This window comes from Notechis scutatus, chromosome 4 (genome assembly GCF_049901735.1).
Source record: "Notechis scutatus isolate UNSWTSFEM ecotype Mainland chromosome 4, rNotScu1.2, whole genome shotgun sequence".
Classification (NCBI taxonomy): domain Eukaryota; kingdom Metazoa; phylum Chordata; class Lepidosauria; order Squamata; family Elapidae; genus Notechis; species Notechis scutatus.
The window spans coordinates 52,585,554-52,600,553 of NC_142012.1; the positions used below are offsets into that span (position 1 = coordinate 52,585,554).

At 47.5% G+C, this 15,000-nt stretch overlaps 1 protein-coding gene across 1 annotated transcript in view; it reads left to right on the forward strand.

Annotated features, from left to right (window-relative positions):
- Positions 1-1,073: 1,073 nt before the first annotated feature.
- Positions 1,074-15,000, forward strand: part of KCTD8 (potassium channel tetramerization domain containing 8) — a 46,385-nt gene continuing 32,458 nt past the window's right edge. The window contains 2 exon segments of the mRNA XM_087963485.1: positions 1,074-1,723; positions 1,725-2,383. Of these exon segments, the coding sequence (XP_087819611.1) occupies positions 1,461-1,723; positions 1,725-2,383 (922 nt within the window). The 5' untranslated portion in view covers positions 1,074-1,460.

Sequence of the window (15,000 nt, forward strand, 5' to 3'; positions counted from 1 at the left end):
CATCGGCGACCAGTGAGATTCAGGATTGCAGAATCGGAGCAGGGAGCAGCGAATCCACCCGAACTCCTCCAAATCCACCCGGCTCTTCTTCTTGCTGGCTAGGTACGCGGGAGTTCCAGCATCGCTAGTTGCAAAGTTGCCCCCCTCCTCTTCCCCCTCCCGCCCCACCCCCTCCGCCTGCTTTGGAGGCAGAGCCCCCTCCAGTTTCTCCCCCCCCTCTGGCGCGCGCGGAACTCCGAAGAAGCTCCAGAGCCGCCAAAGCCGTTGCGCTTCTCCCGTTTGGCGTCCTCCCCCCAAGGTCCCCCGTCCCCCTCCTCTGCCCCTCCCCAACCGCCCCCGTCCCCCTCCCTTCCTGAACCGGCTCTGCTCCAGGTCCCCGCGGCTGCTTGCGCTTTGACGTCAGCCCGGCTGCTGCGGCGGGGCGAGCTGGAGGAAGCGGCCGGCGGGGACCACAGGCAGAGGCGGGCGAGGGGCTTGCGGAGCCTGAAAGTGTCCCCCCTCCTCCTCCCCGCGCGGGACGACCCCCGGCCCTGCCGCGCAAGCAGCGCTGAAGCTCAACCTTCAAGCGGGCGCCCCCCTCCCCGGATCCTCCGTTGGAGGGGCGTCCCACCGGGGAAGAAGATTCTCCCCCTCCAGAGGGGTCTACCGAGAGGCGGCGGCGGCGGCGCGCCCCGCGGAGAGAAGGAGACGCCCCTTCCTGCAAGGGAGCCCCCCGCCTTAGCTGCATCGCCGAGGGAAGCTGCCGGCGGGAATCCCACAGGTTCGAGAGAAGAATTTCTGGTGTGGGGACGTCCGGGCCGGTTAGGAGCCCCCCTAGCCACATCGCCGAGAGGAGCTGCCGGGGGACCCTAGAGGTTCGGGGCGGTCCCGGCCGGTTAGGAGCCCCCCTCGTAGCTGCATAGCCGAGAGGAGCTGCCGGGGTGGGAGGACCCCAGAGGTTCGGGAGAAGACTTTCTAAGGGGGTCCCAACTTGTTAGGAGCCCCCTACCCTTAGCTGTACAGCCGGGGGTTGAGGACCCCAAAGGTTCAGGAAAAGACTTTCGGGGGGGGTGCCGGCCAGTTAGGAGCCCCCACCCGTAGCCACATCGCAGAGAGGAGCTGCCGGGGGACCCCAGAGGTTCGGGGCGGTCCCGGCCGGTTAGGAGCCCGCCACCCTTAGCCTCATCGCCGAAGGGCTGAGGACCCCAGAGGTTGGGGAGAAGACTTTCGGATTGGGGGTCCCGGCCCGTTAGGAGCCCGCCACCCTTAGCCTCATCGTCGAGGGGAGGGGGGGAGTTTAAGAACCCCAAAGGTTCGGGAGAAACCGCCTCAGGACGCCGCCTAAAGACCCGGATCGGAGCCCCCGAAAGCCTTTTCCGCGCGTGGCGGCGGCGGAGGGAATCGCTCGTGGATCGAGGGTGCGCGAAGACGCCAGGGGGAACGGGGGACTCCTGGCGGCCGGGCTGGGGCAAGCTCCCGGCATGGCTCTGAAAGAGGGCGGCGGCGGCCCCGGCGCGACCCCTACCCCAACCACCATCCTCCCCATCAGCGACATGGTCTCCGGCTGCTGCCCGCCCGCGGCGGCCTCGGCCTGCGCCTTCCCCGAGGTGGTGGAGCTGAACGTGGGCGGGCAGGTGTACGTGACGCGGCACTCCACCTTGCTGAGCGTCCCGGAGAGCACCTTGGCCCAGATGTTTCTCCCGGGCCGGAGCAGCCGCGGCGGCGACCCCGGCGGGACCTGCCCGCGACAGCCGCGCCCGCTTCTTCCTCGACCGCGACGGCTTCCTCTTCAGGTACGTGCTGGATTACCTGCGGGACAAGCAGCTGGCGCTGCCCGAGCACTTCCCGGAGAAGGAGCGGCTGCTCCGCGAGGCCGAGCACTTCCAGCTGGCCGAGCTGGCCCAGCTGCTCTCGCCCCGAGTGCCCAAGCAGGGCTCGCTCAACGACGAAGGCTGCCAGAGCGACCTGGAGGGAAGCGCCTCGCCCGGCAGCGCCGAGCACCTGGGGCCGCCTCCGCCTCCGTCGTCGTCGGGGGCCGTCCGGGCCGGCGAGAGGCGGGCGGGCTTCCTCACCGTCGGCTACCGGGGCTCCTCGGCGGCGGGGCGCGACAACCAGGCGGACGCCAAGTTCCGACGGGTGGCCCGCATCCTGGTGTGCGGCCGCATCGCCCTGGCCAAGGAGATCTTCGGCGAGACGCTGAACGAGAGCCGCGACCCGGACCGCCCGCCCGAGAAGTACACCTCCCGCTTCTACCTGAAGTACACCTACCTGGAGCAGGCCTTCGACCGCCTCGCCGAGGCCGGCTTCCACATGGTGGCCTGCAACTCCTCCGCCGCCGCCGCCGCCGTCAACCAGTACCGGGAGGACAAGGTCTGGAGCAGCTACACCGAGTACATCTTCTATCGTGAGTAGCTGCCTTGCTTTTCTTCTTTCTCTTCCTTCCTTCTCTCCATTTCTTTCCTTCCTTCCTTTCTCTTCCTTCCTTCTCTCCCTGTCTTTTTCTTCCTTCCTTCCTTCCTTCCATTTCTTTCCTTCCTTCCTTCCCTCCCTTTCTTTTCTTTCCTTCCTTCTTTCTCTTCCTTCTCTCCCTATCTTTTTCATTCCTTCCTTCCCTCCATTTCTTTCCTTTTCCTTCTCTCCCTCCCTTTCCTTCCCTTCCTTCTTTCTTTCTCTTTCTTCCCTCCCTCCCTCTCTTTTTCTTCCTTCCTTCTGTCCTTCCATTTGTTCTCTTTTTTCCTTCCTTCCCTCCCTCTTTTTCATTCCTTCTTTCCTGCCTTCTTTCTTTTGTCCTCTCCCTCCCTTTTCCTTCCTTCTCTTTCCAACCCTTCCTCCCTCTCACCTTCCTTCTTTCCATCCATCCTTCCTTCTCCCTTCCCTCCCTCCCTCCCTTTCTTCCTCTTTCCATCTTTCTTTTGATCTCTCCCTCCCTTTTCTCTCCCCTTTCTATACCTCCCTCTCTCCTTCCTTCCTTCCTTCCCTTTCTTCTTCCTTCCCTCCTTCCCTTTCTTCTTCCTTCCCTCCTTCCCTCTTTCTCTTCCTTCCTTCTTTCCCTTTCTTCTTTCCTTCCTCCCTCCCTCCCTCTCTTTTCCCTTCCTTCCTTCCTTCCTTCCTTCCTTCCTTCCTTCCTTCCTTCCTTCCTTTCTTTCCTTCTTTCCATCCATCCTCCCTTCCTCCCTTCCCTCCCTCCCTCTTTCTTTTGATCTCCCCCTCCCTTTTCCTTCCCCTTTTATACCTTCCTCTCTCGTTCCTTCCTTCCCTTTCTTTTCCTTCCTCCCTTCCTCCCTCCCTTCCTATCTTCCTTCCTTCCTTCCCTCCCTCCCGGCAGATGGACAGGGCTTGCTTTATGACGAGAAACTGCTCGTTAAAAGATGTCCCAGGAGTTGGAAAAGTCAAATAGGAAGTTTCTCTTAGAGGGTGTTTGCTCCACTTCCCTGGTTAGTTTTTTAAAAAAAGTTTCTTGCAGGCTTTTGAACAGCAAAGCTTTATTATTAATGATTAGATTTCTACAGAGCCTTCCTGCCATCCACGCTGGACAGTTCCCTAAGTAAAAACAGAAAGCAAAAAACCCCCCCCCAAACAATAATAACAATAAAACAATGTAACAGTAAACAGAAAAGAGCAAAAAGACCTCAAAACTGGGCAACCACAACACACACACACACACACACACACACACACACATTCAGAAGGGGCTTTAACCCCTCCAGTCTAAACCTGGGCTCAGAGCCATGTTTTCAAGAAGCTCCAATTTTCTTCCCAGAAAAACTTTTGGGAATTTTGTTCATTAGAACCCACCATTAGGGTGGATCTTTGCAACACTAAAATGAATAGCTTTCTCCCCAGGTAGCAAAAAGAACAGCACTGATTAAACCGAGAGATTGTCCCGGTCTCCAGAAATTCAAAAAATTCAGTCTAGAGGGAAGGATTTGGAGCACAGTCTCCGAAAGTGTAATTTTCAATTTGCTGGGTTTGAACTTGGTTATCGTTTTCCTTGGTGCTTCCTTTTCGGAAAAAAAATAAATCCAATTTGGGAATTTGGGTGGGTAGAAAAAGAGCTAAATGCATTATAACCCCTTAGCACTGTGCCCAATGCACATCTTAATTTGGGTCAATTGTGTGTGGCGACAAAGGAAAGATTCCTCCAGAGCTTCCTTGGTTAGTGTGATGTTGTTGTTGTTGTAGAAATGAATCAATGCAAACACTGTTGTTGTTCTTTAAACACTTGTGATTGTATGACTCTTGACAAATGTATCTTTTCTTTTATGGACACTGAGAGCATTTGCACCAAAGACAAATTCCTTGTGTGCCCAATCACCCTTGGCCAATAAAAGAATTCTATTCTATTCTGTTCTGTTCTGTTCTGTTCTATTTTCTATTCTATTTTCTTATTGTACCCTAAGATTATTATTAAGTGTTGTACCTTATGATTCTTGACTCTTGACAAATGTATCTTTTCTTTTATATACACTGAGAGCATTTGCACCAAGACAAATTCCTTGTGTGTCCAATCACACTTGGCCAAGAAAGAATTCTATTAAAGATTTGGGGAGGGGGAAACTAAGTCCTAGATAAAAGCATGAATGCCTTTGAAATTTGAGAGTTGAACTATCAATTCGCCTTGAAGACGGTTAGCTTTTTCTCTCGTGGTGGGGGGGGAAGAAAGGTGTGTTTCTTCTGATATTCTTATTTCAAGGAAGCAGATTCACCTGCCTATTTCAATGTGGTTACCCTACAGCAGTCTTTTTAAAGTCTCAAGTAGGAACTCTTCCCTTGGATGTGATGTGGGCTCGATCCTGGTTGATATGCTAGTTCCACAGAGGGTGGTGTAAATTATGAGCTCAGTTCTCCAGCAGTTAAGGAGGTGTCTAAAGAAAGGATGAGTGAATTTGCTTGCTTTTATTTTGCATCGGGAACAAGGAAATCCGAGGGGTGGGAAAAGTATTTCCAGGTTTTTACAGCACACGGTGGTAGAACGTAGGACATCGACGAATGGATTTGATCTTTAATTTTGGCCTTGGTTAAGGCGAACAACCTCCAATTTCCCAAAAATAATCTTTTATAAGGTTTAGACTAGAGTGAGTTTGAGGGTTGAATGGCTTCAGATGAGTGGAGGCTTCGCTGAAGATGAAAGCAAGGTGAGGCTAGAAGTATGGAAAAATTGTTAATATTTTATCACTTCCGTCCCTTCTCATGAACTACAAAGTAAACAGACGCCATCTGGGCCTATTTCAGTGGGGAGGGGAGAGAAAGAAAGAGAAAAGGTGAGAGAGAAAGAAGGGGGGGAGAAAGAGACAGAGATGGGGGGGTTGGGAGGGAGAGAAGAGAGAGAGAGAGAGAGAAAGAGAAAAAGTGAGAGAAGAAGAGGGGAAGAGAAAGAGGGTGGAGAAAGAGGCACACATAGAGGGGGTTAGGAAGGAAGGAGAGGGAGAGAGAGGGAGGGAGGTTGGGAGAGAGAGAGGTTGGGAAGGGGAGAGAGAGGGAGAGGGAGAGGGGAGGTTGGGAGGGACAGAGGGACAGAGAGGGAGGGAGGGAGGGAGGGAGGAGAAAGGGAGAGGGACAGAGAGCAAGGGAGACACAGAGAGAGGGGTTGGGAGGAAAAGAGGGAGAGACGACTGAGAGAGACGAAGGGCAGAGAGAGCGAGGGAGAGAGGGAGGGAGAGAGAGCAAGGGAGAGAGAGCGAGGGAGAGAGAGCGAAGGAGACAGGGAGGGGTTGGGAGAGAGGGAGGCAGGGAGGTTAGAGGGAGGGAGAGGGGGAGAGAGGGGAGGTTGGGAGGGAGAGGGACAGAGACCAAGGAGACACAGAGAGAGGGGTTGGGAGAGGAGGAGAGACGACTGGAGAGAGCGAAGGAGAGAGAGCGAGGAGAGGGAGGAGAGAGAGCAAGGGAGAGAGCGAGGGAGACAGGGAGGGGTTGGGGAGAGGGAGGCAGGGAGGTTAGAGGGAGGGAGAGGGAGAGAGAGAGGGGAGGTTGGGAGGAGAGAGGGACAGAGGGAGAGGGAGAAAGGGAGAGGACAGAGAGCAAGGGAGACACAGAGGGGTTGGGAGGAAAGGAGGGAGGGCGACTGGAGAGGAGAGAAGGGCAGAGAGAGGGAGGGAGAGAGAGGGAGGGAGACAGGGAGGGTTGGGAGAAAGGGAGGCAGGGAGGTTGGAGGGAGGGAGAGGGGAGAGAGAGGGAGGTTGGGAGGGAGAGGGACAGAGACCAAGGGAGACACAGAGAGGGGTTGGGAGGAAAGGAGGGAGAGACGACTGGAGAGAGAGAGGGAGAAGCGAGGAGAGAGGGAGGGAGAGAGAGCAAGGGAGAGAGAGAGGGAGACAGGGAGGGGTTGGGAGAGAGGGAGGCAGGAGGTTAGAGGAGGAGAGGGAGAGAGAGAGGGGAGGTTGGGAGGGAGAGAGGGACAGAGAGGGAGAGGGAGGGAGAAAGGGAGAGGGACAGAGAGCAAGGGAGACACAGAGGGGTTGGGAGGAAAGGAGGGAGAGACGACTGGAGAGAGACGAAAGGGCAGAGAGAGGAGAGGAGAGAGAGGGAGGGAGACAGGGAGGGGTTGGGAGAAAGGGAGGCAGGGAGGTTGGAGGGAGGGAGAGGGACAGAGAGAGGTTGGGAGAGAGAGAGAGAGGAGCGAGGTTTGGAGAGGGAGAGGGGAGAGGAGATTGCAGCTATAGGGAAAGTGTTCTGTTGAGCTCTGTGAGAACTAAGGCTCAAGGAAAAAACCTACCTCATCTTGGCAAGCTCGAGATGAGGGAAGAGAAAGATTAACCCCGTGAATGACATTGACACATCACCTGTTTTCATTATGGAATGCCAACCTGAATGACGCCTTGATGAGCTTTTGGCACCATGAGGTACCCCTCCCTCAGGGCAGATACTACAGGAATGATCTCTGCCTCTTGTTGGAATTAGGAAGAAGAACACGATTGGCCTGAAGTTGCAAGGGATTTCCACCCCTCCCCTCCGTGACCTCCAAAAGGAAAAAGAAAAAAAAAAGAGAGAAAGAGAGAGGGGGGGAAGATGGGGGGTAAAGAAACAAAGTAAAAGGAACTCAATTGCCTTGGCATTCTGATCATCTCACCTCTGAAAATTCCACCTAAATGGTCATCCTTGTTCTGGAGTTCTTTTGTCCCTCTTTCAGCCACATCCTACAAAATTAATGGAAAACCACCTACTGGAATTTTCTGCTCCATCGGTGTGCATCTAAGAATATCTTTCTGAAGAAATGTCTTCAAGGATACAGCCCCCTCCAAGATTTCTTTGCAGCCCTCGGGAATTTATTTCCGGTCGCCTCGTTCAATCGTCCACATCTGTGGGGTTTTCCTGGTGGTGTTCCATCCAAGTACTCCGTCGATCTTATACAGGGGTGGACTGCTACTGGTGTCAGGGTCAGAGTTGGCTAGCTATCAGAATTCCGGTGGTTACCCCCATTTAAATCATGAGTCTTGAGCCGAACTTCCAAAACTTAAAAGAAGATTTATTAGGAGTAAACATGCCAGCACTGCCTGGATGTAGGCGACTCTGAGGCACATCATTCCTTGTCACCCTTGACCCTGGTTTCCCCACCCCTACCCCCTGGGTGTATCATAATTCATATTCTCCAATGGGACACCTCCATAGCCCAGAGTCATCAATCATGCTCTCCAGTTAGAATTTTGCACAGCAGAAACTTCAGTCACCTAGTTACTATCTTTGAAAACCTTTGTGGAATGCGCTTTCGGTTTCCAAGCTCCCGCACTGCTCCCCCCTCCTTTTCTGTTGGCAACTCTGAAAAGACCATAGAAATATTTTATGAGTTGACAACCGGTCCGCACCGATTCAGGCAAGCCGGATGCTAATTTTACATCTGCTTCGCTGAACCGGTAGTTCCGATGACTGGCGGGCCTCACCCACCCTGCCCCACCCCTTCCAGGAGTCTCCTCACGGGCCGTTTTGGATCCCAGGGAAGTGCATGGAGGCTTGGGGAGGGTGACAAACGGGCCTTCCATAGGCTCTGGAGGACCAGAAACGGGCCCGTTTCCAGCCTCCAGAGAGCCTCTGGAGCCCGGGGAGGCTATTTTTGCCTCCAGAGCCCAGGGAGGGCAAAAACAACCCCTCCCGCCGTGGTGCAGGAGGCCGACTAAGCCATGCCCACCCAGCAACCGGGCAAAGAACCGGTTGCTAAAATGTTCATACCCCACCCCTGGTCTTATAGTTTCAAAGGCCAGCCAGACAACAATCATTTCCGGAAGCTGCAGAACAAGCAAGCAGACACAAAAAGATTCCACTTTATAAACTGGCTGGAGTCCAACGGATGCATATAAATATTGATCCCTTTTGGAAGAATTATGATCTCCAGGCTGGCCAGAGCAGTCCTGTTTTTTCTTGAGCTTGCTGTTCTCTCTCTCTCTCTCTCTCTCTCTCTCCATCCCATTTTTCCTTCTGGGGGCCATCTCAGCTTGCAAAATTAGAGTTGGCTGTTGTGCATTTTGCCTTGTTGTGTTGTTTTGTACTGTAGGAGACATTGGGGGGCAGAAGGGCAGGATAGAAAACGCTTGGTGTGAAATGGACGCATCCTTAAATTCAATATCCTACGGTTCCTAACCCCAGCCTCCAGTGCCAATTCATTTGACTCTCCTCTGTGATTCTTAAGTTGTCCTGAAAGGACATCAAAGTCCTTGGATATTCCAAAGCTGAGTTTGCTACCATGTTTTCCCCAAAATAAGACCCTGTCTTACAATTTTTTTGCCACCAAAAAAGGCACCAGGTTTTATTTTCAGGGGATGTCATCCACTGACTAACCTCACTTGCCTGCATCACCCCCTGGTCTCTTTTCACTGTCAAAGGCCTTCAGGAACTTCTTTTTCTGCAGCTGGCAAGGCTTTACTGAGGGCCTCTGCAGCCGATAAAAGAGCTTTGGATCGATCCTGAGCTTTGTTCTCAGCTCCAGAGGCCTTCAGGAAAGCCTTGCCAGCTTTGCCGGCTGCAGAAGAAATGGACCGGCAAGGCAGGTGTCAGGGTGTGGCAGGCCTGGCTACAACTGTCCAAAGGGAAGTAGTAGGGGCAGCTCCAACCCCCTCCATCTCCATCCTAGCTTAATTTTTACTCGACCACTCTGGAGTGGGTGGGATCTTAATTAGGGCTTATTTTGGGATCAGGCTTATATTGAGTACACATGTAAAAATCAAGCTAGGACTTATTTTCAGGGTAGGTCGTATTTTTGGGGAAACACGGTATCATTCTGCGGTTTATGAACTCGGAACAAAGACAATTATCTTTAGCATATGAGTTTTCTCCCCTTCTTCCTTCCCTTTGTAGAGGAGAGGGGCTTTTGATTCTCCATCCCCCATCTTCTACCCTCGTTCCTCCTTTATGCTGTGGCCTTGCTCAATTCTCCATCGTGGTTCGACCGCCTTTAGGCGCTGTTTTGCTTCCTTGCATTGGACCCTGATTTTCTCCATTTGACATTCAGTTAGTCCTCAACTTACAACAATTCATTTAGTGACCAAAGTTACAATGGCATTGAAAAAGAGCGACTTAGGGCTGTTTTCACACCTATGACCACTACAGCGCCCCCATGGCCACGTGGTCAAAATTCAGCCCCTTGGCAATTGACTCGTATTTATGACAGTTGCAGTGTCCTGGGGTCATGTGATCCCCTTTGGCGACCTCAGTCCATGGGGAAGCCAGACTCATTTAACGACCGTGTTTACTGATTTAACAACTGCAGTGATTCACATAACAACGGTGGCAAGAAAAGTTGTAAAATGGGCCAAAACTCACTTAACAAATGTCTCACTTAGCAAAAGGAATGTTGGGCTCGATTGTGGTCATAAGTAGATGGCAAAGTATATTTTGCTTTCCATCTGGCTGGTGGGATTTCCCTCCCCAACGCAGGTTCTTCCTCTTCCAAATTCCATCAGACCTGTCATGCCCCTGTGGAATCTGTTTCGTAGGGGGAGGCTGAACAGGGAGTGGGAGTGTGACTTAGTTGGCTGGGGAGGAAACTGGGGAAGGGCAAAGTCCAGCTGGGCAGAGCAGGGGAGAGGTAGAGCAAGGGAGAGGGAATTCAGAGGAAGACCCAGGCCCACCCCTTCTTCATCCTAGGGCATGCAGGGAAGAATGGAGAAGGGAGCAATGTGGGTTGGGTGGCTTACGGGGGAGGAAAGGGCCCTGATTCCCTTCATTAGCTGTAGCTGGGAACACAGTGTTTCAAAAGGGAAGCTGCATACAGCAACGTTGTTGGGAGCAAATAGTGAATTATCTGGTATCATCGAGGCTTATCTGGGTTCCTGGTGACTTCCAAGCTGTGTGTGTTTTGCTGGGCTATCAAGTGTGCAATTCCTTCTCTTGCCCTGTCCAGTTAATTACTGCAGCATGGTTTGTGTGGATTTTTATTTACAATTTGTGAGTACTTTGTTTTCAGATTGAATTTCCTCCATTTAAAGGCTGTTTCCTGAGTAAGTTTTTCTCCAGTCGAAGGTAACCCGGACATTGGGGGCAAAGTTGGACGTATTAAAGGGACATTTCTTGCTTATTTGACTGTGTTGACTTAGTGCCATGCCCCAAGTCATCCCAAGACCATTATTCTTGGCTTAGGCAGGGTTGTCTTCCATTCTGTGTCGCCTTGCATTTCTGCTGATTTATTTATTAGCCTCGGCATTCCTCTTCGCTCCAAGTGGGAAAGCAGGTGACAAAAAAACACAAACAACAGCACACCCCCCCAACAACATTTAACATCTCGGCAGCTGCACAATATTTATGGAAATGCCTTCTGTGACAAGTCACCTGATGCTGGAACATGACTGTCTATCTGTCAATAGACAGACAGATAAAACATTGGCCTGTCATTTTCAAGGTAACTTAAAACAAAAACAAAACAAAAAGGCTTTTTAAAGAGATTGAGATCAACTCAAAAGCACGTTCTTTAAAAGTGCATTCGCTATTCACGGAAATTCTACCGAATTGAAGATGGCTCAATGGACGCCTTTGATCAAGGAAAAAAACACCCACCCACAAATACTTTTCTTTCTACTTGGAAACTGTTTCTGGACTTTGTGCTCAGGGTGGGGGGGAAAAATGAACCTTTGATTTTGGGTTTTACCAATGAGATAGGTTTGTTGTTATAGAAAGTTTAAACCAGGGGTCTCCAACCTTGGCAACTTTAAGACTTGTGGACTTCAACTCCCAGAATTCCTCAGCCAGCAAAGCTGGCTGAGGATCTGGGAGACCCTGGTTTAAACTAGACCTTTTAAACTATTATGTAAAAGTAAAAAGTTGAGGTTTGATGTTATTATTTTATTCTACTGCACCAAAGGGAGTTGAAAGTCAATACCTTTCCTTTCTTTTCTGTCTCTCTTTTTTCACACGTCTCCCTTCCCTATTTTTCCTACTATTTGCTTTTGTATTTTTTCCCTCTTTCTATATACATATCTATATATAAAAAGTGAAATACCACTCACGCATCATCACAAAATCTCCAGAACTGTAAAGCCTACAATCTTGAAATTTGGCACCTATGTTCCTCTTCGCTTCTAGGGGCTCACTAAGAAAGGATTGATGACCATCAGAGCATTAGTATTTCCTGTATTATTATTATTAACATGCTCTGATGCTAAGGAGTTCTACTCCCCCTCCCCACCTGAAAAGAAATCTCTTCCAAATGCAAAACACAAGCAGAGGAGAGGAGTTTCAGTTTCAGTCTTAGTTTCGCAGCACCAAGCAGCTTTAGTACAGAACAGTTGATCTAAGCCACACCCAGGCTCCTTGCTGTCTCCTCCTTGTTCACACAGCAAATACTCTTTCAGTTTCCAACAGTCCTCCAGTCTGTCATACACTGACAGGACACTAGCCAGAGGAATACCAATGGATGCTGGTAGGCAGAGGCACAATTTTCCTCCTTATTTTCCTCCCCCAAAACTAAGCCCGACGACATAGTTTCATAGCGAAGCAGGGGTATTGAGCTAATAAACCAATAACATTGTTTTTAAAAATGGAAATTCTACTTTTCCAACAGCATAATACTTCGCAGAGTCTTATTTTCCTATTCTGATGGTTTCTCCCTTCATTCCAATCTTCAGTGTTAACCACTATTGATTAATTAGTTAATCAATCAATCAGTAAACCCAGATTCAAAGGCTATGAAAGCTGGAGTGGTTTAATGGAGATGGTTGATTTACTACAAGATTGGAGTCGGGCTTTTAAAAATAGACAAATATTGATTATTTATCTATCTTTTATTTATAAAGTTATCTCTCATCTTAGAAGAACAAGACATTTGGCATCACAACTATGGTGAAAACACTGATTCTGGAGTGACTTTATTATAAGCAATATTATTGTATGCAGCGATGAGTACTTGGCATTCATTATTCGGTTTCAGGTGATTTACAAAAGTTTGTTTAGGGACCGTTCAATCCCCTTTTGCGAGCTTCTGGCCAGCACAGTCGATAGGGAAGTCAGATCCACTTAACAACCACGTTGCTAATTGAACAACCGCAGTGATTCACTTTAACGATGGTGACCAGGAAGGTCATAAAATGGAGCAAAATTCTCTTAGCCAGTGTAGTAGGACAAGAAGCAACAGATGGAAATTAATCAAGAAGCAACTTAGAACTAAGGAGAAATTTCCTGACAGTTAGAACAATCAATCAGTGGAACAACTTGTCTCCAGAAGTTGTCAATGCTCCAACATCGGAAGTTTTTTAGAAAGGTGTTGGATAACCATTTGTCTGAAGTGGTGTAGGGTTTCCTGCCAAGGCAGGGGGTTGGACTAGAAGACCTCCAATGTCCCTTCCAACTCTGTTATTCTATTCTATTCTATTCTGTTCTGTTCTGTTCTGTTCTGTTCTTATTCTGTTCTATTCTATTCTATTCTATTCTATTCTATTCTATTCTATTCTATTCTATTCTATTCTATTCTATATTCCTCTATTCTATTCTATTCTATTCTATTCTATTCTATTCTATTCTATTCTATTCTATTCTATTCTATTCTATTCTTTTCTTTTCTTTTCTTTTCTTGTTCTTATTCTTATTCTTATTCTACTCTACTCTAATTCTATTCTTATTCTCTTCTACTCTAATTCTACTCTAATTCTATTCTTATTCTTATTCTTATTCTTATTCTTATTCTTATTCTTATTCTTATTCCTATTCTACTCTACTCTACTCTATCTACTATCTCTACTCTACCCATCTACTCTCCACTCTACTCCACTCCACTCCACTCCACTCCACTCCACTCCACTCTAATTCTATTCTTATTCTATTCATGTCTCCCTTAGCAACATAAATTTTGGTCTCAATTGTTGAGAGTTATTGGTAGTTAAGGATACTGAGGAACCAAACAACAAAGTGTAAGCTTTCGATGTAGTGACCATATCTCTCCAGGATCTTCTTTTTATAGCACAGATCTGGCATATTATCAGGGATGGGAGGAATAAAATATTGGAGCCTTGCAAGGATCACTGCCTTTCTAGTCTGCAAGTCTTCAAATCTGTGTCATTTGGCGGCTGCAAAATGTGTAACCTTCCCGCTCTTATTCGGTGGTTATTGGTTTAGAATTTTCTAAGCAGTTTAAGAGAAGCTGAATGGATTTGATTAAAAGGCAACTCTGGCAATTGTTATTCTTAAAAATATTTCAAAACAATCATTGTTATACCCTGTAAAATTCAGATGAACTGAACATCTAACTGAATATTAAATGGCACTGTTAGTAATTTGTGAAAAAAAAAGGCAACTCTAAGTAAGATCTCTAAAATTATCGAGAAAATTAAATAGTTTTTGAGGCACTGGGAAATAGTTTTATACTGACAGGTGTAATAAAATGCAATCTTTGCCTTATTTCTTTTTACAAATCTGTAGAATTTTCTGCTGGAAGACAAATCACACAGGTATAAAAGTTGACTTAAATCAAAATTCCTTATATCTGGACTATTTTGTCTAGGGATTGCATATTTAGGGGAAATTGCATGTTTAAGGGAAAGCAAAGGAGCTGTTCTACAACATATGAAACGTGCAACTTATATCGCCACACTGGTTGTTAAACTGTTTTATATTACATTTATATTTATATTTATATTTATATTTATATTTATATTTATATTTATATTTATATTTATATTTATATTTATATTTATTTATATTTATATTTATATTTATATTTATATTTATATTTATATTTATATATGTATGTATGTATGTATGTCTGTCTGTCTCTACCTCTACCGCTACCTCCCTACCTCCATATCTATCTATCTATCTATCTATCTATCTATCTATCTATCTATCTATCTATCTATCTATCTTATATTGTTCCAAGCTTGTTGCAATTGCGATTGAACTGATCAGTCAAACTAAACACAGAAGGCCCTGAATTTAATTCTGTACGATATAGCTGTTTGGTCCTTTCAAAAATCATGTGTTATTATCACTTTTTTTTTTTTAAAGTTACACGTTAGCCAAGATTATATTCTCTTGATTTTAAAGGCTGATGGATCCCAATGAAATAATAGAACAAGGTTTACATTTGGCTAGATTTTAGTATTGGTAAAATATTAGATACTCTCAATATTCTCTTATTATGTCAATAACATCTATTACCTAATCTGGAACAGAGGGAAATCTATGACTTTTTTTTTGGTGCCTTTCTATGGAAGACACAAATTGTAGCTTCCCGTCATTGTCATTTTAAAATCAGTTCTAGGAGCCAAAAGGATCAGCGTAGAATTCACATTTCTTAAAGAGTAGAATTTATATTTCAACACGGAATTCATGTTCCCTTTTTGTAAAATGGTTCTGGCTGTTAACAATCTGGTGTGAAAAGCATTCTCTGAAGATGTTCAGCAAAAAATATCTTAAATATTCTATGAATTTTTAGAAAAAGCAAATGTGGAGTACCCATAGATTAATAACGTAGAGAATTAGCACTATTTTTTTTAGTATATTTAGGCACAGTGATATATATTATGAATGTTATTTTCTGATGTAGTTCAAACCCAATCATATTTTTTTTATTCCCTAGGGCCTAGATGCATATATTTGAATTGATTTCTC